The sequence below is a fragment of the Juglans regia genome, chromosome 11, assembly GCF_001411555.2.
Source record: "Juglans regia cultivar Chandler chromosome 11, Walnut 2.0, whole genome shotgun sequence".
Classification (NCBI taxonomy): domain Eukaryota; kingdom Viridiplantae; phylum Streptophyta; class Magnoliopsida; order Fagales; family Juglandaceae; genus Juglans; species Juglans regia.
Window position 1 is genome coordinate 32373926 of NC_049911.1, and position 23671 is coordinate 32397596.

Consider the following 23671-nt stretch of genomic DNA (forward strand, 5'->3'; position numbering starts at 1 on the left):
AAGCCTCGTATTTTTCCTTTTCCTTTTTGCCCTTGAGGTACGCATCCCCCATGATATCATTCTCCTTTTTAGGGCCATCTCCGTGTCTTTCTGGAGTCTGTATAACTTTCTGAAACACCCCTGCCCTCTTCGACGTTCCTCACAAAAAAATCCCTTTGATCTCTAACAATCCGAGCGCGAGAATCCCCCAGTCCGTCCCCATGCCTCCTCACCACCACCACGACCGAACACCGCCACCACCCCCACAACCATCCCCATATAAACCAAACCCAAAGCTCCTCTCCCTCCTCCTTAAGGCCATTATCATGACCCTCCTCACCTCCCTCTTCTTCCTCTTCCTCGGCCTCGCCTCCGCCGCCTTGCTCCTCCTCCACCTCTCCCTCTCTTCCCACCGCCTCCGTCACCGCCGATATTCTTTTCCCTCCACCCCCTCCTCTGGCCTTCCCCCCAGAGACCTCAGCACCCTCCCCCACTTCAGATTCAAGCGGCACGCACCCAAGAACGGCGCCTTTGTAGAAGAAGAAGATTGCGTGGTATGCCTTGACTCCTTCAGGGACGGCCAGTGCTGCAGGAAACTCGTCGCGTGCGGTCACGTGTTCCACATGAGGTGCGTGGACTCTTGGCTCGTCAAGGTCGCCGCCTGTCCAATTTGCCGGGCACGTGTTCGATCAAATGCGGGAACGAAGGGCTTTATGATGGGTTTGGAGGAGGAAGATGAGGATAAGCAGTTGTGGGGGGGTTTGGTAGGCTTGTAATTATTGTAAGTTCTGGAATCTTTTGAAATTTTGTACCACATGTAATTTTTGTTCCCTCTTTCTGTTTTTCCGTTGATGTATAGTTTCAGATATAATTTGTTGGTATGTCTGTTTGGACTTCTATTTGCTTTTCTTAAGGTTTTCCTACCGTGGGTTTTGTTTGTTTGCAGAGGAAATTGTAAATTGCGAGCATAAAGTTAAGTTCTTATTGATAGATTTTCATTTTTTTAGCATTCCTTTCATTTGTAATTCTAGTCTAAATGTTTTTACATCTAATTGGCCTAGTCAAGAAAAATTGATGAGGATGAATGGGAAAAGGCGAAGAAGATAAAGAGTGGTAGATATTACTAATTCATACCATATGTTCTCATTACGCATACGGAAGACTGAAGTTGGAAAACTTGGGTGCTCTTCATTAGAACCCTTGAAGTTCCATTTGGATCTCGGAAAGCACGAGGAAAAGACATAGGTGAAAGCAGTTTGTTTTATGGGTTAGTAAGTCAGGTTCCTTTCTTAAGCAAGTTACATTTTTTTCCTATATCCTCCTTACCAAGATTCAAATGGGGGTTAATGGTTTAATCTTTAAACGTCGCGTTTGGAAATATTGGAGGAAACAAAAGAAAAGAGAACAAGGAAAATTCTCCTCTTTTGCCAAGCTAACTTTATGGAAGTTGTGGGGTGATATATATGGAGGAAAAATGACTATATATGCGAGAATTCGTGAGGTGAAAGAATAAATAGACAGGTGGGGGTTGTGCATTCAAGATTCTGCCTTGGTAAGCTTCCACGAAATCAAGATATTAAGTTCTCTGTTGGCCTTTTACCTTTTTTTTCTTGCTTTTGTGAACAAAGTGATTTGGGTCTTTGCTTGAGGTTTTGCAAGGAACTGATTGGTCGAGTTTATCGGGTGTTCCATAAGAGTATGATGGTTAGATTTGATTGACATAGTTAGTTGCCCAGTAGATCTTGTGCATGGCAACATATGGTGATTTCGAAGGTGGGGTTAATTTGCTTCAAATAAGGAAACTTTTAACTTGAGAATTTTATCGGTTGAAACGTGAAAGCTGAGAAGCTTATTATTAGGTTATTGTGATCTTATTTTTGGCATTTTCAACTGCGTATTTGAATATTTGACTCGAATCAACTGTGTTTATAAAAAGGAACGATGAAAATATCAATCATCATAATTCTCCATGAGATCAAGGGGGTCTTCTATAAGGTATCTATCCTATTTAAGTTGGCGTGGAGCTCGTCCACAATGAGAGTTAATACTCCTAAGAAACTTTGCAAAACATACCTGTATGGAGAAGTATGGTTCATTGCTTGCTCCAGCGGTCCACTGAAAGAACTCTAGTCTGCCGTATATATTTTCTTTGTTGTTGTTGTTTTGGTGATTAGAGCTCAATGTGGGATTCTTGTAAGAAATCTTTGTTGTTGTTTAGGAGTTGTGAAATGTTTCATTGGGAGTTTGCGAGGATTTTGAATTCTAGCTGGAGAGAAGCTTGTCAATTGGAAATATGCAGATAAATTTAGGGTGATTTTTCCAACACATGACAATTTTGATGAGTTTGAGGATACTTTAGTTTACTTTTGAGCCTATTTGTCTACTGAGTGATTGAGTTTGATGCTATGATGGAAAAGGAATCTGAAGTGGGGGGTACTGCTTTTGGCAGGAAGCGTGTTTTGTATTTGAAATTTTGAAGCCCTGCCGCATCAGGACGGCCTTTTGATAGTTACTCCTCTTGTTCTATTAGTCGTCTGTTTTATGCGTTTCACTCAAACATGGTTTTGAGAATGAATTATGGTTTATGCTGATCCACTACCCAATTGTATTTGGTTATCAAATTTTCAATTGTATTTCACAAATTATTGTGGAATCAATCATGGTTTACAAACAGTTTTTTTTTTTTCAAAGAAAAAAAAAAAAAAGGAAAGTAGTTATGTTTTAATCACATAATTTTATCATATTTCTCTATTGAAGTCGCAACTACAGTCTCACGCCATCAAAATTTACCATACATGAACACGACCTGATACATGACACCGCACAGGCGTATGTAGCGGTATTGTTAAAATAAAGGAAAAAAATAAAATAAAATCCGACCTTTATCGGGCATTTAATTTTCGGGAAAGACGACATACGCAGCCGGCTCCAACCCATCAAAAACTCGGAATGACCATGACCTTGGTCAGCCTGTGACTCGCATACGAGTGCCGAGGAAACGGAAACTATGTTGGAAAGGGACGATGTTCTCTTCCAAAACCCCAGCCCCCGCTGTTTCCCTCCTCCCCTCTCCACCCTCCTCATTTCCCTCAAGATTTTCTTCCGAAACAAACAGCTTTTCCTTTCCATCTTTGCCCTCTCCACCCTCCCCCTCTCTTTTCTCCTTTTCTCCCTCTCCCTCTACGTCCAGCCCATCAAATCCCGCGTCTACCATCTCGAGGCCGTCGCCTTCCTCTCCTCCACCCGCTTCGAGTCCCGCCACGTCTGGAAGGAATCGCGCGCCGATGCCCTCTCCATCCTCAGGGTTAAGGCCGTCTTCTTCCTCCCCACCTATTTCCTCTCTCTCTTCACCGCCATAACGGCCGTAAGTTCTACAGCCTCCGCCTGCCACGCCAAGCGCTCCAGCCTCCTGTCCGCGCTCACCGCCGTTAAGCTCACATGGAGACGGCCCTTGATCACCACCATCCTCATCTACGCCATCTCGCTCTTGTACGATCAGGTTCCCCGCACATTCGCGGCTCTGTCAGGGTCTCCCGGATCCGAATTGTTTGTACTTGTAATTGGTTCGGTTTTCGAGATTTACTTGATGGCGGTTCTGAGCCTTGGCCTCGTGGTGTCCATCGTGGAGGAGGAATTCGGGTGGGAGGCGTTTCGCGTTGGGTCGGGTCTGATGGCCGGCAGGAGGTTATCCGGGTGGGTGCTGTCGGGTGTGTTCGTGCTGGTATCGGGTACGATCGCGGGGGATCTTGAGAGGATAACGGACGGCCAGGATCCGTCATTGGAGACATCGACGATGGCGATGAGCATATCGACGGGAATCAAAGATAAATTGGGGATGATTGTTTTGTACGGGATAGTGGTGCTCTGGAGTTTCGTGGTTACCACCGTTTTTTACTTCGAGTGTAGAAAACGACACGTAGTTAGGGGCGAAGATGAGAGTATAACAATTTAGTTTGTTTCTTTAAAAATAAAAAAGAAAAATCCCATCATTTTCATTTGTTTTGTGCTAATGAAAAAATAAAAAAGATTGTTTGTAATAATTGTGTATTGAATTGAGATGAAATATTTTGTATTCTTGTAAACCTTCCTTTTAAATTTTAACGAATGCAACAATTTGTCATTCATTGTCGTTTATTTACGCAAAACCTTTTGCGTCGAATTTAAGCAAACAATGTCGCCTGTTTTCCGTCTGGAGTATGATATACATGTAAAAAAATTCTTTTCATCGGTATCTTATAAAAGAATATCTTCGTATTTTATGAAAAATATTTTCACATCTTATAAAAATAAAAAAATTACAGATGTAGAATATGAGAATGAATAATAATTAATGTATAGAATTCATCTATATATATAATCATCTTTATAATTAATTTTTTATACTTGCATATTTAAAACTGAATGGATTTTTTATATACATGGAATCTCTATATTCGTAACATATTTTTACAAAATAAAGTTTCTTGGCTTGCCATGTGAAGCCTCGAATGTACTTTTCCTATTTTGGCAGATTATAAAAATAGAATGTCCTTTCATTTGCATGTATTAGACTAGCTGTATTCTTAACTTCGAGGATAAAAACTTTCAACTACTTTACACATATATATATATATTGCAAATCTTAACTAATTTGAAAAGTATTCAAAAACATAGTTAGCAACAAAAGAAAAAAAATAAAGAGAAATTATATCCTTTGTACGGAGCCTTATATTAACAATTTAAATGGAAAGATACTTAACATATGTCAAAAAAATAGGGAGTGACACTTTTTTTTTAAAATAAAAATAAAAAGAAAAATTGCTTTTATTGATGAGAAAACTGAATTAATCTCATGGGGTAAAAGGCTTTTATTGATGGGTAAAGGTGGGATTTGTTTTTTTTTCACGAATTGGAAAATGCTTTGCGACCGGAGAGGCGGAGGTCCGGAGCCCACGTGAAGCTTCCTTTGCCAACATGTTCTAAAATATCTAAAAAAAGCACCAAAAAGAGAAGAGAAAAATAGCATCTTCAATATATTAGTCAAAGTTAAAAAATATTTTTTATAAATATAAAAAATTTGATTTTTAGTTATTTTATTCACATAAATCTATACATTAGAATAATTATTTTTTTATTATATAATAATAAAATAATATAAAATAAATTTAATTTTAACTATTCACATCAGATCTCCACATTAGATTATCTATTTATTTATTATATAATAATTAATAATTTCAAAATTATTTAATATTTGTTATTAATTTATTTTATTTTATCATATTTTACTATTATACTTATTATATATTAATTAGTAATCAAAATAATTAAATTAATATATCACTAACTCAAATTAATATATCAATGCATGAACCCAACCCCCCAACACGTGAACTCATGCACATGAACCAGCCATTGTGATAAAATATGTGATATAAAGAAATGTAGATAAATAATTGATAAAATATATATTTTGTGTATATAGAGTAATCTTCAAATTTGAAAATTCTTTTAAAAGTAAATGTATCTAAATTCTAATTATTTGAAATTTTTCTAATCCATTGTAGTCATCTAATAGTTAAATACTCGATGGATTAGCTAAAATCTAAATCTATTGAGTATTTAGCTATTAAAGAACAAAATATGCTCACAATGGATTAGCCAGCTACAATGACTTTCAAAAAAAATTTCAAATTTAAAGGTTTCTATTAATACATTAAATATATTTTTTTTCAATTATTTATATTTCCATTTCTTTCTATCAACGTCCATCTTCATGTGCTAGCTGGGTTCATGTGCTGGGGGGCTAGGTGGTTGGGTCAATCCAGGTTTGATGGTTGGGCTAGCAGATAGAATATAATTTTTTTAATCCATATTTTAATTAGAATATCATTATTAATTAACATATAATTGATAAAATAGTAAAATATAATATAATATAACAAATTAATAATAATAATTAAATATTTTTTAATTATTAATTACTCATTACTATATAATAAATAAATAGATAATCTAATGTGAAGATCTAATGTGAATAAACAAAATCAAATTCATCTTATATTATTTTATTATTATATAATGAAAAAATAATTATTTTAATGTGAAGACTTATGTGAATGAAATAGTTAAAAGTTAAAATTTTCTTATATTCATTAAAAATATCCTTTAACTTTAACTAATCCATTAAAAAAGCTCTAATTAGAGCACTCTCATTGGATTAACTAAATTAAAGTACATTTTTTATGAATACAAGATGAATTTAGCATTTAGCTATTACATTCACATAAATTTCTACATTGGAATAGTCATTTTTTCATTATATGACAATATAAATAATATAAGATTAATTTAACTTTGACTATTCACATCAAATCTCCAAATTGGATTATCCATTTATTCATTATATAGTAATGAGTAATTAATAATTTTGAAAATTTTTAAATTTTTTTAATTATGAATTTATTTTATTTTATTTTATTTTACTATTCATAATATTATATATTAATTAGTAATTGTATTCTAATTATATTTTTTCAATTGTCATTTAAAATAGAGAGATAAATAATTGATATTAAAAGGAGAGATAAAGAAATAATATAAAAGGAATTTGATGAATGAATAGTGTGTTCTAAATTTAGAAATTAGTTTAGAGTTTACTGTAGCTATATTTAGAATATTACTAATTCAATGTGAGGGATTTTATGACCTAATAACTAAATTCTCATTGAATTTAACTTTTAACTAATTCAATAAAAATGCTCTTAAGTGCTATAATTGGTCTAACCTGCCATATCATATTGACGGGTGCATGTTGTTATAACTTGGTTTGCATTTTACATGAAAAATTTACGCAATTGATGGAGACCCGAGCTGCCACCCACAAAAACTCCTCTCTCTCTCTCTCTCTCTCTCTCTCTGCTTTTTTTTTTTTCCTCCTCGAACCAAAGGCCCAAAAATCTTCCGTGTGATAACATAAATACTTTAGTTAAAAATAAATTTACAAACTAACTTAATTTTATATAATATGTCATATTATAAAATTATTTTTATTGTAAAGTAAGTACATGTTTGAGATTATGGCAGATAATTTAATTTTTAACTTAAGGCTTATAATTGCTGAGCTTAAGTAACATGGACTACTATTAAAAAATTATTTATTATTTGTGAATCATATGTCTAAAATACTTTCAAAATATTATATTTATTTGAAAATAAATTTAAAAAGTATTTTTTGAGATATAAATGATATAAAAGGTCATTTAATTTTTTAAAGATTATGATTATATTATTGATAGAAATCAAGTTTTATAATAAAAAAGCAACAAAAGTAATCTAATATAATTTTCAGTAAGTTCAACTATGCATAAGTGAAATAATAATACAATTATGTACAAGATAAAGACAAAATTGTAATTATATAATAGCTAAAGGAAAATGATAAATCCACCGGAGATGTGTACGGAGAGTTTCTAAGTAATTATATTGTTTTTTACTTAAAGAAGTATTTTTTAGTAAGTTTGTATTTTTTTTTAATTTTTAAAATGATTTAAAAATTATTTAAAAATAAATAATAAAAATAAGTGCAAACTGCATTATGGGCTTTCTCGGTGGACGTGGCAGTATCTTTGAAAAAAAACATCAAATTAATATGAGAAAAACTTAGGACCGGTTGGGCTAATAACCTACAAATAACAGCCTTCCAATAATACTTCATCCGATTCCTTCTATTTTCTTCAGTTTTTGAGATTCCAAAAAGAGATTAACAAAGATGAAAGAAACAAACAAAACCCAGTACCTTGACTGTAAAATCGTATATGGATTTGGAAGAATCTTCAGCCAATGGGTTTTCGTAGAAGTACAAGAAAGCGATACCCAAAAAGAAAACAAAGACCCAGTTGGTGAATTTCAACAATTGCAGTGCCTCTCCTCGCCAAAGCAAGCTCAAGCCCCTCTCTCACCCCCCTTTCTTACATTTATGAAAAAAAATAAGCTAAAGGTATCCATAGTACTACTATACATGAAGATGCCCCAACGCCTTTGCAAAAATCGGGATGTAAAACGGTGCAATAAAAAGATCGATAGTATGGATATTTTGAACATAAGAGACAGAGGATGGATGAAGTAATAACGGAAGAGTAGAGAATGAACCAGATGCTGGATGTCATTGTGGCTTTTGCGGGATGCATGCGAAATTCGAATGGGAAGAGGAAAAAACAACGATGATGCACAATGCTTGAAAAAAAAAGCCACGTCGGTGTGCGATGGTGAGTTTGGAAGTAAAATGTTGAATACAGTCATATAGGGCAAACGGCTTGCAAATGGCTGCTTACGTGGAAAAAAAAAAAACGCACCATTTTGTATAAAAATCAAAACTACGCCGCACTTTGCTTAAATCTTGAGTTCGCCGTCAAATTGCAGAGGATTGCAGCAAACTTCATACTTCAAAAGAAAAAGAAATGTAAGATGTAAAAAAGAGTGCAGGAACCAGGGAGGGAGGTGGGAAAATTAAATATTGGCCTCCAACTTCCATATTGAATGAGTGAGAGGGGTGAGACGTACGGGTCCTCATGTGGGGAAGAAGAGGGGTAGGCAAAGCTGTACAGGTCGTTGATTTCGTGGGGAAGATGAAGGGAGGAAGACTAGAGAGACTGAAGAATTAGTCTGAAAAAGTGAGTCGGTTTCAATGTGTCTGCTTGCAGCAGCTCATTTACAAGCGTGAACTCACCCGGTTCCTCTCATATGCTTCACTTTCTTCTTCCCTCTATTTTTTCTTCTTATTTTCTGTATTTTTGGTTTTTGAATTTAATCCTCAATTTTTGGTTTTCTAAGAAAATGTGAGGAAAGTAAGTGAAAAAAAAACACCGATTTGAAAACCAAAGAATTATTCTACAAATAAAAATTCCACAACAATACTATTGAGCTTAGTACAACTGTTTCAGTGGAGATTTTATATTTTTTTTCTTTTGACGCCAAAACATCATAAAAAGTGTGAAATCCATTTCCTGCTTTGCTTTATTTATTTTCCTCTGTTTTCTCAACAACTAAGCAGAAACTCAGAAAAATCCAAGAAGAAAAAACGACGTTACAAGCAATAAGATTTACAGAACTAGAGGAGCGACTGTAGATAAAAGCAAATACAGGATAATGGGCCAAAGCAGAGGACCTGAGTGAGAGTACGGTTCCTCTCAACTTTCTCCATGAATTTGCCTCCTACCTCGCGCTGCAAGACATCGTTAAGCAGACTTCCAAGCAACTTGCAGTCGTCGTCGAAGTTCTGGAACGATCCCTTGTGCAGACCTCTTGAATAATGTTTTTTCTTTTAGGTGACGTGGCCTGACCGACTGCAAGGCGCCTGCATAGGGCTATTGTGTATAGAGGAGCTGAGTTTGGAATCAAATCGAGATAGAAGGGAGGGGTTCTGGTTACCTAGGTTTGTGATTCAATGTGAGTGCATCTATTCTCTATTTGGTATGAATCTGACATGGCAACTCATAATAGGAGGGTTGCTTCTCTGGTAAAAATAATCAGACCGCTCCAAAGTGGCTTTCAATTAATATTCTTCTTGAAACTGAATTTTTAGCTTTTTTGTATTTAAAAGTACTTTAATATGGGTAAATTAAACAACTTAATTTTATTATTTAAATGATTTTAAGGCTATTTAAACATTTTCTAACCCTCCTAATATAATTTTAAACAGAATTTAAATATAAATAATTATATAAAATCATATTAGTTTTTAGATTTAAATTTGTCAAACATATTTTTGTGATTGTGAATAAATAATTGAGAAATTTTATTTATAGTCTTTAAATAGAGACTGCATATTCAAGTCTTTTATTAAATAAAAAAAATGTCATTTTAATAAAAATATTATTATAATTTTAAAAAAATTTAAATATAAAATTAAGTTTATTTAGAAACGTTACTTAACATTTTTCTAAATAATTATGGCCATGCCCATTATTTATGTCAGTTTTCTAGGGTGGCGCACGTACTATTTAATCCTAATTTGCAGTTTAAAATACTCGCTCAGATCTGTGATCTCAAGCGCTTCTCGAGATTTCATTTAACAGATCCGATTCTAACGAGGATAAATAACTTCAATTACCACTATCGATAGAAAAAAATACGTGCAAAAAAAAAGGACATGGACCAAAAACAGTCGAAATAAAAGCACAAAATGAACATAAAGCAACGAGCACGTAAGGAAGCGTTTTAGACTGTAGATGGCGTCCGCATCTCTACCACTCGTCGATGGAGGCTTCATTTTCCACTCACAACACTCGTTCCTCTCTAACCACCGCCACTCTGCAACTCCTTATAAGTAAGTCCAACCCTCAATCTCACATACCCACTTTGCTCGAATACCCGGATTTCTTTTCTTTTTCTCCTTGTTTTTTCTCTACTATTCGTTTGTTTCCTGGGAAAGATATTGAGGGTAGAAAACATTGTTTAGTATATTTAAAATTTATTTGACTCTTCAATCTTGGACATCCAGCTTTCCAGTTACTTTAATTATGCCATTTCTTTGTTGATTTCTTGAAATTTTCTCTACCCCCTATATTTGGTTGCTAAGCAAAGTGCATATATTAATAGATACTTTCGTCTCAATATCTGTCCCTCAAATTCGCATACTCTCGTCTCAATAGATGGGCTGCTCTGTTTATTTCTAAAATGGACGAAGGCCAAGAAAAATTTAAAAATTTGGAAAAATGGAATCCATCCACGTATCAGAGCACATGGAGAAGTGGGCGTTGCTTTGATTTTGACTTTGAGAAAACCTATATTTGGTTATTCAAGATTTTTTTGGCACCAGAGGGAGTCGAGGAATGCACACTATTGTGGCATTTAAAGTGAGAAAATTTGGTTCTTTCCATTTTCGTTTCCTTTTATTTTTCTACTTTTGTTGGTAACCAGGTATCTGAATTTCTAATATGGCATAGCATGGATTGAGTTCTTGTTGGCGCTGACTGCTGACAATATGTTGGGAAAGAGAATAAAACTTGGAATGGTCTGGTATACCTCTAATGTACGGGCCAAAAATATTGAGATTCAGATTGTAATGATGCATTGATATCGGTATCACAAAACATACAAATAGTGCACATATTATTTCTCTCATGGTCATTATTGATAAAAAATCTGTTAATAGGGTAGTCAACCATATGCAGATGACGAATGAGTGAAATTTCAATGTCGTTAGATACTGGAAGTTGCTTTTAGAAAATCTTGTCAATATGGGGGGAGTGAAACATGGTGAATGAGTGAGAATTTGGACACTGATACGGGAAGTTGCTTATTGTAATTTTCTTTTTTGTTGGTCTTTGTGTCACCTCAGAAATTTTGGGTTTCTTTGGAAGGAGATATGGGTAAAATCATGCTAATTAACAAAACATATGATATGGGCTCTTCTTTATAAAGTAAAGCAAGGAGGGAGTAGAGCTGGAAACAATTATTTCTTTCCCCACCCAAATGGCCATTTTTTTTTATTCCTGGCTGGTGGCTCATTGAAACATAGTTTGAAAAATTGTACAAGATTTTGTAGTTAGCTTCACTATGATATTAAGCAAAACGAATTACATGGCAATTTCATGATAAAACTCTTGAAAGAATATTCAAAGTCTAAGGATGGGCATTTTTGTTTGCATATGTGGTTATGCACCATTGACTCAGGTAACTCATGCTTTTCAAGGTCATGGCCTTCTTTATTAGCTGTAAGCATCATAAGGCCCCATTTTGTTTCTCTTGGTGGAATAACAGAATTCTCTACTTATTAAGTTATCAATGAGGTACAGTTTCAGGAAAAAATATTTTGATATTTCATGCAATGGCTTACTCATGGCTTGTTGAAATGTGGCTTGGAAGAGAACTGTGCTTTTCAAATTTGAAATATGAGAATCCAAAAAGGAAAAAAAGGGTATAAATGAGCTTAGAATAAGAACATAAAACTGGTTGAGGGATTCATTGTCTATATAGTCAAATGGTCGATGTCAGCCTTTGAAAAGGAATCTGTCCCTAAAACTCAAGTCAGGTTTCTCGGTTCATATTTTACCATCTCAACTGATTAGAGTTCAGAGGGATATAGCCTGAGCATTTCCTTACCTATTTGTTTTATTTGTTTCCATTATTCTCAGTTGGGGATGGAGAAGAGACCAAGAGACAAGCATGGCCATCAACAGAACCAGAGGACAAGCATTTCGAATCTTGGCTAATCCTAATGTATGCATTAATCCAAGGCTTCCACATGTATACTGACGAAATATTTGGTTTGAATATGATCACAGGTTTTGTAGGTATGTTATTCGTGATATAATTAGTGCCTTGTGGGAGCAAAATGTTTAGACTCTACTTGCGTGTTAGATGATTCAGTTTTAACTGCTTGATTAATGGTCATACTTAAAACTGGAGCCATCATCAAGCGAATTTAGGCACTAATAGGTATAGACATGATGTATGGTAAGTATAGTATGGTCTATTTAATTTATATAATCTACCTTTTGCAGTAATAGTGGCAAATTGGCATCTTTCTTTTTATGTTTTCCCTTTTTACATCAATGCATTTAGTTCTTTATCTAGTCTGAAGTTATTAATATTTTTGTTCAAATTTTTGGGAGATGCAAGCATGGTCATCAATAAATTGACTTCTTTCTTGTTTCGTGATTGTGTGTCCGTCTGAGAACCAGGATTTCATACTTTTGTTCAAGTTTCTCATTATCTCATATGTAGAAATTTTGGGGTAAAGACACTTTGCACCGTCAAAATACCATGAGTTGTACACTTTGTGCTACAAACTATCAAAATGACACACTGAACCCTCAAACTACCAAAAACCGATGTGTTATCCTCGATTAAAATTTGACTGTCATGATTGTGCCACATCACCCAGCTGTCCTTAGCAGTTAGAATTGAATGAGAACGCAAAGTGTAAGTTTTCTGTAGTTGGCAGATGTGATGCGCCACTTTGGTAGTTTATAGTACAAAGTGCAAAACCCTGATAGTTTGAGGGTGAAAAGTTTACTATTCCGTAGAAGCTTATATTACAATCTTTTATTTATAGGTAGAAAATTATGTTACAATCTTAGACATTGAGATTCAATGAAGTAGGAATTCACAGTTATTTTTCTTTTTCTCTCGCACGCTTCCTTTTCCTTTAACTCACTTTGTTGCTTGACCAAGTTGCACTGTGTGACGAAAATGTTTTGTTTATTGAATTTCCATTTGTGTAAAATAGCAAACTAGCAGCCATACCAATAAAATAATCTTCTGATCGCTTATTGTCCTTATTGGATGTACCCTAACCAAACTAAATAAATGCATAGGTGTCTTCAGCGAGGGGAGGCTCAAATAAGGAAGTGATCATGGTTGATCCTTTGGAAGCCAAGCGGTTGGCTGCCAAACAAATGAAAGAAATTAATGCAAAAGAGAAATTCAAGGTGAAGGAAATCCCACGTTTGGTGAAAACATTGACTTGTTCCAGTGCACTCACTCTATTCTACCACAATCTTCTGGTCGGGATAAATATTAGCTGAATTTGTAGATCTTTCGTGGTGATATCAATCTTTGCATTAACTGTCAGCAGGAAACTTTAATGTGTTATGTAGGGCATGGATTTTGCACTAGATTGTTTCCTATATGTTATATGCTTCACCCTTTAGCTTAAATTTTCTTGGTAAGAAAAGAGGAACGAGTTACTTCTCAAAAGAAAAGAGGGCTAAGTTTGTTAATTTCTGTTCTTTTCTTTTCTCCCTAATGCAAGATAGATTGGATCAATCAATGATGCCATAAAATAGATCATAATCAAGTTACTTATCGGTCTGGCTGGAACTATGTTGTGATTACAGAGAAGACGTCAAATTGAAGCCATTAATGGAGCATGGGCAATGATTGGTCTCACAGCAGGTTTGGTAATCGAAGGTCAAACCGGAAAAAGTATTTTGGCACAGGTAAACTTACTATTGCTCCCCGTGTGTGCACATGTACATGGTCTCTCTCTCTCTCACACACACACACTGACATGGAATGTTTTGAATTTGGTTAATTGATAACTAGTTCCTCCAATTGACTGTATCTTTTGAGTTACCACACATGCGATGAATGCTTTTCACTTTCAGTTGGCTGAATACTGGAGCACCATTGTCAGTTTTTTTGTGTGATGCGGGTAAAGATTGAGAAATTGCAGATTCTTCTTGGATCGTTCTTTGAAACCGAACCTGTTAGATCTTTCAAATAATGTTGCTTCTGTCCACAAATCTTGTACCTTTTTATTTGAATTGATACTCGTTACATACATTGTAAAAATTCTTTCTGCCAGCACAGTTTAATCAGATTCTAATATGTAAAAACTCTTTCTGCCAGCACTGATCAATCACAATTTGTTGAACATTGTTTAATGTTGAACATTGATTACCAATAGGTAAAAATTGGTAAAAATTTGAGATTTTTTATTCTTTTTGTGCTTGTGATTCATGTGGATGGGTCAATCCTACAAATTAAAATTGTAGTTCCCTGCATGTGTTTGGAATCCTGAAAAGTCTAATATGGTATATTATCCGGAATTCCTAAGCTTAGTATTCATCCATACAAACTTGCTGATCACTTTAGGCATCTTTGATGATTGCTTACAACTGCCTCATATGTATGGAACCAAGTAAATGACCTTGTTTCGTTGATGTCCTATCAAGGTCCCAAACCGACAGGCTATAAAGGACAGATGCCAGAATCGCAAATGAAAGTCCCCCTCTCCATGAGTCTCCCCCCACCACCAAAACGGTAAAGGAGAAAATAACGTGTGCATCAAGAAGTCCTTGTTAGACACCTAGCCATTCAAAAGAAACCCCAAACAATTATAGATAATGCCAACTAGGAGTGGATACATTTCATGTTGCTCTGTATTGTGATAATTTCCCATCAATCTATTCCGCTCAGCTTGGTACTATTTGTAGGGAAAAAAAAAAAAGAATATACACATATATATTTGCATGAGAAAATATATTTAAAAATTGTGAATTATACAATTGTCGCGTAATCACTTTGAAATAAATAAATAAATAAATAAAACATAGGACTCACATGAAAAAAATTAATTTTTTAATAATGAATCTCACTCTTTTTTTAAAGTGTTATATAGTGTTTTTGCACTTCACGATTATAAGTAGAATTATTATATATATATATTATTAAAAAAAAAAACTGGGAGGAAAGTGCATTGTTAAATCCGTATGTCAACAAATGGAAGCAGCTTCCAAGAAAGGGGCGCCATTGCTCAATCAAAACCCACAAAGATATGGATAGACATCACGTATTATAATCAACAAGGAAAGAAAAGTTAGTGCTCATGTAAAGGAATTAGACCATTCTCAAAAGCACATTCTCTCAGATTTTTTCACCACCGTCTTCGGTCTTCTCTTCAAATCGACATCTTGGAATTAAACGGTCAATTACCAGTACTCCAACCAAGTTGTACGTTAATTTGGGAATTGCTCTTCCTTTATTTTATCGTATCAAAACCTGAGAAAATCCTCGGTGGGTTCTTGCCCCTTTTGTTTGACAACGACCAATACCAGCCAATTGTGTGCCCACAAGTCACCCTTTCTCGTGACGACGTGTCAATCAATGATTTAATTTTTTTTTTGCACATTGACCGAAGACTTCGACGTTTGTTGATACGTGCAGGTTCAAGGAATCTCAGTAAAGAAGATTCAAATGTTCAAAGGATAACTAAGTTTAGACCTTAGAATCCACCGTTTTAGGTACTTGATCTCAAGCATTTGAACTAAAAAAAAAAAAACTGGGAATTCAAATTCAAGCAGGCAGCTCTGACTAATCCGGCATGAGCGTAGAGGTGCATCTACCGGCATTTATCCACCTTGGACGTTGACCATCCCTTAATGATCTGCCACGTGGACAAACATCGAAGAGATCTACCTAACATTCTGGGTTGCCCTTCACATGGAATTGTAAAGAGTCAACAAAATACATATATATAGACTTATGGTAGACTTCATGGGTAATAAAACCCTAGTTACCAAGAAAGAGCCGGCCAGGGAAAACCTATTCATACTTCACACATGCATCTGTCCGGCCAATGCATGTCGGCTTGACTACAACAATTAAATAGATCTAAACTAGAGCCACGTATATATATATATATATATATATGTATGCATGATCCTAGCTCGATGTTAAAAGATTTACCTTTTTCCTTCTCGTGATAAATGTTTGGTTAAGGTCGGTAGAGGTAGTTATGGCAATCTCCTAACCAACACTTTTTTGAACATGCATGGGTATTATGTTTCGATCTGTTGGGGGCCGGCAGGCATGCCGCTTGAGGAGTTGGTATCATTTGTTTAATCTTTAGCTGTCTCCTTTAAGATTGTAACACATACCCCCTGTCGGTCCAATTCAAAATTATGATGCCCTGGTATCCTAGTGCTAGCTGTCCCCTCTATACATGCTGCATGTATCGACATATATGCATGCATCACATCCATATATATATGATCATGAGAAAAAAATCTTGCTCTCTCTCCCATGATCTTATCATGAAATTAATGGCTATATATATATATATAATCGAATGCACTGTTTCAAGTTTCAACGTTTTAATTAATCCCCTCCATAGATAAGCACGTACGCAAAGAAAGAGCTTTTTGTTTCTTTTCTTGTTCCGGATAAGCATCTGATCTAGTACTGTTCGAGTGAGATATCTATCTATAACCACCCAGAATATTAAAATATATATATGGGATAATAATTAATGTGCAGAAATATTAATTTTACGCCAGAAGATAATTACGTAAATGCCAATTAATTGGCCGGAACTTATACATCTTATTTTTATATATATATAAAGACCTATTTATTGAGAAGAAAGCTGCATGCATTTCGTTTAGCTGTTAAGTCACGTGTGTAAATATATACAAATTAAGTTGATAATTAATAACAATTTATAAGTACAAGATGATTGATCAAGCTTATCCAGAATTAAATATTAATCAAAGCTTTCGTGTTTGGCCGTTCTAACCCTTTGACATTTCCTTTTAACGTTTCTTTTATTTTTACAACTCTTCTCAATTTATCTCATCTAATCATTATAATTTTCTTAAATTTTTATACAAAATAAAATAAAAAACTCAATTTTTTTAAAATTCTAAAATAAAAATAATATTAAAAAAATATATTTTAACAATATTTTATTTAATTTTTAACTTTAATCTCAACTCATTTATAAAAACAAACGAGATTTAATTAGTCCCAATTTGGATTAAAAACTCACCAACTCATTTCATTTCATTATTATAATTTTTTTAAATTTTCACATAAAATATAATAAATAATTTAATTTTTTTAAAATTTTAAAATAATAATAATATTAAAAAATAATATTTTAACAGTATTTTATTTTACTATTCAATTTATAAATCATCTCAACTCTATCTCTAAATTTCAACTTATATATATGACCTAGAAATATGACCTAGATATATATGACCTAGAAATAGAAAGATTAATTTATGAAGAAAACGTAGGCTAAGATAAATATGATCGGGTCATAATTGTCAGCTGCCTCGTCAAATCAAAGAAACTGCATGCGAAAATTTTGAACCAAAAGCCGAAAAGACGAAAAAGGGCGATCATAAATAAATTATAATAATTAATATTCCTGGGTATGAAATAAAAATCGTACAAGAGCGACGCATAAAAGTGAGAAAAAAGTTTTTGGGAGTACTAATCAATCCTATTATTCGAATATTCCTCCCCCATCTTTAATCTTTAACACTTTTAAAATAGTAAAAAGTTTTAATTATATTAAGTTAGATCCCAACACTACTCATATTTTATATTATTTATGGATAATTAAAGTTATTAAAATGATTATAAATATATATTTTTTTTTTACATAAAATAGAAAATTAATCTTTTAGAGGATTAGGAAATACTGACTTATCATTTTTGTAGTTAATAAGATTTCAATGCGTTATAAGAAAAATTCGCTTAACTGATGATTACATTAAATAAATAAAAAATAATAATAATAATAATACTAGCGATATCCTAAAGTTTTTTTATTTATATATAAAAACATATACAAAATAATAAAAATCTAATCTGCGTGATGAGTGGGTCCTACAGATAAACGCAGAGATAGGAATACCAAACTCCGCAGACATTTAAGACAAGGTTGCCGCCCTCGTTCTCGTTAGTGGAAAATCTTGTGGATAAAGTGGGACCCACATATAAAGCTACTGGCCACGTAGCTGCCCAGAGTGGGCCCCTCCTTTAACATCGGTTTGGATCAGTCTCTAGTCGCTGTACGTGACTCAATTATAAAAAGTTTTAGACAGCTTCCATCAAATCTAAAGTCCAGGTTGCCACGATGGTCCACTAAAAATCCTCCACGTTTTTTCAGATTTGTACGCCGTCGGATCACTGTTTTTTTTTTTTTTTTTTTTTGTCCGGTTATATCATATATGAGTACGGTTCATGAAGAAATTAAAATTTTAGTTTGATATCAAAAGTCAAAACCCTTTCATTTTAATGTTTTTAAAATTCAAAATATTGAAAACATTCTCTCTATACATACCATAGATCATCAATACATGGATAATGATCAAAACACTGCAATCTCCTTTTTTTATTATTGTTTTTTGTTGAATAAATCTCATTCCTCAATTTCTTCCCAATATTTAAGTGATTTCCCATTTTAAGAAGACACATTATCTTTGACTTTATAACGTATGAACATCTTAATTATTTTAATAAAATTATTTAAAACATTGGATAAAAATTCAATCCTAGTATTAAGAATGTATAGTTATGGGTTATATAAATGATGTGCATTTTTTTAAAAAAATATTAAAATCTGTTATTAAAAAATTAATTTTTTTTATATGAATCTTATTTATTATTTTAAAAAAAAGAGTGTAGTAGTATTTAGATTGCAAGTATCATTTGAGTTAATCCGGCTTTAATAAGTCTATAACGAGGTCAATGAAGTATTAATCCGAACTCATACGGTGCTATGCTATGAACAAGGCTTGGACAATAGGTGGCAGTTGTTCCATTCAAAATTGGCAAATTGCTTGATGTCAACTGAGGTTTATATGTAAGAACGTGCAGAAAGAAGACCGGTGGAATTTGGAAATGGCTGTTCGAGACGTCAGCAGTGGAAGGAGCACCTCGATCGTTGCCAAGTCACCAGTCAAACGTAAGTCCGTGACTTTGGCCGAAACGACCCCCACACGCCACGTTTCGCCTATAACAAACCCCCACGCGGCTACTTCTAGTAGGAACTTCCTTCCCATTTTCCAACATTTTTTTAACAAGTCTCCGGGAGACCGCCTTACCCAATCTCATTCTTATCATCATGTTCATCAGAAAAATATATTAAAAACTAAAATTGGACACGTAGGTAATTACGTGTATTTTAATTAATATCATCATAAATTATGCTTAAAAGACAAGGAAAAAAAGTTTGAAGCTTCCTTTTATTATTTCACTCTATATAGGTAAAAAGTTTGGAAAAAAAGAAGAAGATATTACTATTTATTCTAGATTTTAATAAATTTAATTATTAAATATTAAATATGAACAATTAAAAGGCAGATTAAAATTCATCAAAAAAAGAAAAATCAATTGCGTGTCTGAGTCGGTAATTTCACATGTTTTAACGAAGTTATTTTTGTTAAACCCGGAAGAAGGAGGAATACCAAAGACTCTCTTCCTTATCAGAATTCGGCAAAATCCGATGTGGAGAGAATCGGTCGTGGAAGTAATGCCTGATGGCGTGATCTTGAACGTTGAATTCATCTCGTATGACGTAACTACATACATCCTAGTCTAGCACGTCGTTCTTATCCGCAATATTGCTACGTTTCTTTCCATCTTCACGGACAGCACCTCCTCGTTATGGAAATTGTATCAGTCCCTTCTATACGATTTACTCCCAGAATTCAACGCCCACCTCTATAATTCTTGGATCAAACTACTGCAAAACCAAAAGACAAGAAGAATAAGAGATCGAAGAACATTTTATTGTTTGTTTGTGCGCTTGGGTTTCTTGAGTCTGTGTCTTCTGAATATGTTTTCGAGCTCTTGCATGGACCTGAAGAATTTGGTCTCGGTGGATGACTTTTGGTCATTGAATCAGGATCCTCCGAAGGAGATGCGGGTCCCCAAAGTTATATCTAGATACGGCCCATCCATGGACGACGAAGACGACGGCGTTGTAATTCCCAAACGAATCATCGTGGCGAACGAGTTGCCGATACGGGCTGTCTGCGACGGCGAGACCGGCCGGTGGTCATTCGAGTACGATGCGGACAGTCTGTATCTGCAGCTCAGGGACGGGTTCGGTGATGAAGTGGAGGTCGTCTACGTGGGGTGCCTAAAGGCCGAGATCGACGTGGCTGACCAGGACGACGTCGCGCAGGAACTTCAGGACAAGTTCCGATGCGTCCCGGTTTTCTTACCGCGCGAGATTCGGAGCGGGTTCTACCACGGATTTTGCAAGCATTATCTTTGGCCTTTGTTTCACTACATGCTGCCGATAACGTCGAGCCAGGGCACGCGGTTCGATCGTGCCCTGTGGCGGGCCTACTGCAGCGCGAACAAGATGTTCGCAGACAAGGTGATGGAGGTGTTGAGCCCCGAGCTGGAAGATTACGTTTGGATCCACAACTATCACCTCATGTTACTGCCTAGTTTCTTGAGAAGAAGGTTTCACAGAATCAAGCTCGGTTTTTTCCTGCACAGCCCCTTCCCTTCGTCTGAGATATATAGAACTATACCGGTACATAAGGAAATTCTCCAGGCTCTGTTGAATTGTGATGTGATTGGCTTTCACACGTTTGATTATGCTAGACACTTCTTGTCCTATTGCAGTAGGTTGTTGGGTCTTGATTATCGATCGAACCGAGGTTACATTGGGTTGGAATACTGTGGTAGAACAGTTGGTGTTAAGATTTTACCGGCTGGGATTCATATGGGTCAGCTTCAATGGGCTTTGTCCCAGAAGGAGACGGCCGAGAAGTTCAAGGAACTGAAGAAAAAATTTGAAGGAAAATTTGTGATTTTGGGTGCGGATGATATGGATATGTTCAAGGGTATTAATTTTAAGCTTTCTGCGATGGGACAGCTTTTAGAAGAACAAGAAAAGTACAGGGGAAAAGTGGTTTTTGTTCAGATTAAAAACCCTGCAAGGAGCCAGGGAAAGGATATTCGGGATGTCGAGAGTGAGATTAGTGCTATTGCAAATGAAATTAATCAGAAGTATGGAGGACCCGATTACGAGCCAATTGTGCTCGTCAATGGCCCGGTTACGACCCAAGAAAAGGCCGCTTACTACGCCATTGCAGAATGCTGCGTGGTGACTCCTGTGAGAGATGGCATGAATTTGGTTCCTTACAAGTACACTGTATGCAGGGAGGGCTCCCCTGCTCTGGACAAGGCACTGGGAAATGAGGAGGCTGTGCAGCCCAAGAAGAGCGTGATCATTGTGTCTGAGTTCATTGGATGCTCACCGTCTCTTAGTGGGGCGATCCGCGTCAATCCATGGAGTATCGATGATGTTTCTACTGCCATGTATTCGGCCATTGAAATGGAGGAATCAGAGAAACAATTACGCCATGAGAAGCATTACAAGTATATTAGCTCTCATGATGTTGCCTATTGGGCTAAGAGTTTTGATCAAGATCTTGTGAGAGCTTCTAAATGGGTAGATGATGTGAGGCTTTGGACCATGGGGCTCGGTTTTGGATTCAAAGTTGCAGCTTTGAATAGTAATTACAGGAGGCTTTTAGTGGATTACGTTGTATCTGCTTATAGGAGAACAAATAGCAGATTGATCCTTTTGGACTATGATGGCACTATGATGCCGAAAACGCATGTGGACAAGACTCCTAGCAGCGATGTTATTTCAGTATTGAATTCGTTATGTAGTGATCCCAGAAACATAGTTTTCGTTGTGAGTGGAAGAGGAAGAGATTGTTTAAGCAAGTGGTTTTCTCCATGCGAGAAAATGGGTATTTCAGCAGAGCATGGTTACTTTACTAGGTAATAATGCTTTAAAAATTTTTTTGCTTGCGATCATCTGTTTGTATACATCCGCTTGTTTTCTCGCTTGATGCGTTATTTTTTCTTTCGTTCTTTCATTTGTTGTAGGTGGACTAAGGATGCTTCATGGGAGACTTGCTCCCTGATAATGGACTTTGATTGGAAAAACATCGCGTTACCTGTGATGGAACATTATACAGAGGCAACAGATGGGTCTTTCATAGAGCAGAAAGAAAGTGCAGTGGTGTGGCACTATGAACATGCTGACCTTCATTTTGGCTCATGGCAGGCTAAGGAGCTTCTCGACCACCTCGAGAATGTACTTGCTAAGGAGCCTGTTGCTGTTACAAGGGGCCAGTTCATAATCGAAGTGAAACCACAGGTATGAATCAATTTCATAAAAAAAAAAAAATCAAGATCATTCATTTTTTGCTGGACAAGCATCTCAAGAATATCAGTCACCATCCCATCATGTTATTTTGTGGATTGCAACGGTTGTAATGGATGGCCTTTTTTAATGAACTTCAGGGTGTTAGCAAAGGGAAAGCTGTGGAAAACATTGTCTCGACCATGAGAAAGCAGGGGAAGTTGCCAGATTTTGTGCTGTGCATAGGAGACGACCGCTCAGATGAAGTTATGTTCGAGACTATAGCGGATAAGGTTGTCAGCCAATCCTTGCCAGCCATTAGAGAAGTATTTGCCTGCACTGTTGGTCTGAAACCAAGCAAGGCAAAATACTTTCTTGATGATACTGATGAAGTCATCAAGTTGCTTCAAGGCCTTGCTGCAGAATCATCGATTCAAGCAAATTCCGATTATCTCAAGGAATCCGTTGGAAGGAATCCCTCGGATGACTGATGTGGGACGTGTGCTCACTGCTCAGTTCACAATGGAACTCAGATTAAAGCGGAGTTTGGAGATATTATGTTCTTCTGGGGTCATATCAATGTTCGGAGGGTTAGATTTTAAAATGAAAGATTAATGATACAGCTAACCTTGTATAGATGACACTGACAATACTGACATTGTCAGGTCCATCTCAAAAGCCAATACTCAGGAATTTACTCTCATAGCTTTATTCATGTTAGAATCTTACAAATTTGTTTGTTCGTGTTAGATCACTTCAATTTATTTTAATATTTACAGGAAATTTGATGTCTTTTACGTGCAATGAATTTTACGACTCTGAATCATTATAGGTTCTAGAAGGCTAGACATTGGTTGACATTGAATAAACAAGAAGCGAAGACTGGAGATCAGCCAGTCTGCCTGCAACTCTCTTTTTCGTTAGCATTTATGTTTTTGAGATGTGATGTGATATCTCGATAAAGACTTGAATATAACATGATTAACGTGAGAGTCTATCACAGGAAAGACTATAAATATGTAGGTCATCTCTCCCTCCTTATGTACTACCACATAGAAATAACGGGGGTTTCTAATTCTCAGAAAAAACGATCATGATTAATGGTGATAGATTTTCATTAATTCCATAATTCTAGCATTTAATTCACAATTAAAACTACATATGGTCGATCTAATCTAGAACTGAAACGTCTGAACTATAAGGCCTATGAGAAATTGGACTTTGGTATTTCTGGGTTTCCAGATTTTGGATCAAAAAGCCCAACTTTAATAGGCATAATCACTAACCAGT

At 35.4% G+C, this 23671-nt stretch overlaps 4 protein-coding genes across 5 annotated transcripts; all 4 read left to right on the forward strand.

Moving 5' to 3' along the window:
- Positions 1 to 55: 55 nt before the first annotated feature.
- Positions 56 to 924, forward strand: LOC108998784 (RING-H2 finger protein ATL56). The gene has a single exon (XM_018975483.2). It carries the CDS (start codon positions 201 to 203, stop codon positions 753 to 755), a length of 555 nt encoding a protein of 184 aa, XP_018831028.1. The 5' UTR covers positions 56 to 200; the 3' UTR covers positions 756 to 924.
- A 2062-nt stretch (positions 925 to 2986) lies between these two features.
- Positions 2987 to 3931, forward strand: LOC108998810. Its single transcript, XM_018975513.1, has one exon. It carries the CDS (start codon positions 2987 to 2989, stop codon positions 3929 to 3931), a length of 945 nt encoding a protein of 314 aa, XP_018831058.1.
- Positions 3932 to 10113: 6182 nt separating this feature from the next.
- LOC108998920 lies at positions 10114 to 14351 on the forward strand. Of its 2 annotated transcripts, none has more exons than XM_018975692.2 (5): positions 10114 to 10285; positions 12096 to 12180; positions 13281 to 13394; positions 13803 to 13904; positions 14073 to 14351. In XM_018975692.2, the coding sequence occupies exons 1-5, from the start codon at positions 10188 to 10190 to the stop codon at positions 14112 to 14114; spliced, it is 441 nt and encodes a 146-aa protein (XP_018831237.1). In that variant the 5' UTR covers positions 10114 to 10187; the 3' UTR covers positions 14115 to 14351. The 2 variants fall into 2 exon arrangements, with proteins under 2 accessions (XP_018831237.1, XP_035538851.1); XM_035682958.1 differs by having other exon boundaries at positions 10129 to 10285; positions 12096 to 12254; positions 13291 to 13394.
- Positions 14352 to 19805: 5454 nt separating this feature from the next.
- On the forward strand, positions 19806 to 23179 carry LOC108998883 (probable alpha,alpha-trehalose-phosphate synthase [UDP-forming] 11). The gene is made up of 3 exons (XM_018975623.2): positions 19806 to 22014; positions 22123 to 22396; positions 22543 to 23179. Exons 1-3 carry the CDS (start codon positions 20042 to 20044, stop codon positions 22870 to 22872), a joined length of 2577 nt encoding a protein of 858 aa, XP_018831168.1. The 5' UTR covers positions 19806 to 20041; the 3' UTR covers positions 22873 to 23179.
- The last annotated feature ends 492 nt before the right edge of the window (positions 23180 to 23671 follow it).

What these genes read in the sequence shown, in the direction of transcription:
- LOC108998883 (XM_018975623.2), top strand. Translation starts at nt 20,042, where the DNA reads ATGTTTTCGAGCTCTTGCATGGACCTGAAGAATTTGGTCTCGGTGGAT. An exon ending in GAGCATGGTTACTTTACTAG is followed by an intron (nt 22,015 to 22,122) that starts GTAATAATGCTT and finishes CATTTGTTGTAG; the next exon opens with GTGGACTAAGGATGCTTCAT. An exon ending in TAATCGAAGTGAAACCACAG is followed by an intron (nt 22,397 to 22,542) that starts GTATGAATCAAT and finishes AATGAACTTCAG; the next exon opens with GGTGTTAGCAAAGGGAAAGC.
- LOC108998784 (XM_018975483.2), top strand. Translation starts at nt 201, where the DNA reads ATGCCTCCTCACCACCACCACGACCGAACACCGCCACCACCCCCACAA.
- LOC108998810 (XM_018975513.1), top strand. Translation starts at nt 2,987, where the DNA reads ATGTTGGAAAGGGACGATGTTCTCTTCCAAAACCCCAGCCCCCGCTGT.
- LOC108998920 (XM_035682958.1), top strand. Translation starts at nt 10,216, where the DNA reads ATGGAGGCTTCATTTTCCACTCACAACACTCGTTCCTCTCTAACCACC. An exon ending in TATGATCACAGGTTTTGTAG is followed by an intron (nt 12,255 to 13,290) that starts GTATGTTATTCG and finishes AGGTGTCTTCAG; the next exon opens with CGAGGGGAGGCTCAAATAAG. An exon ending in GAAAAAGTATTTTGGCACAG is followed by an intron (nt 13,905 to 14,072) that starts GTAAACTTACTA and finishes TTTCACTTTCAG; the next exon opens with TTGGCTGAATACTGGAGCAC.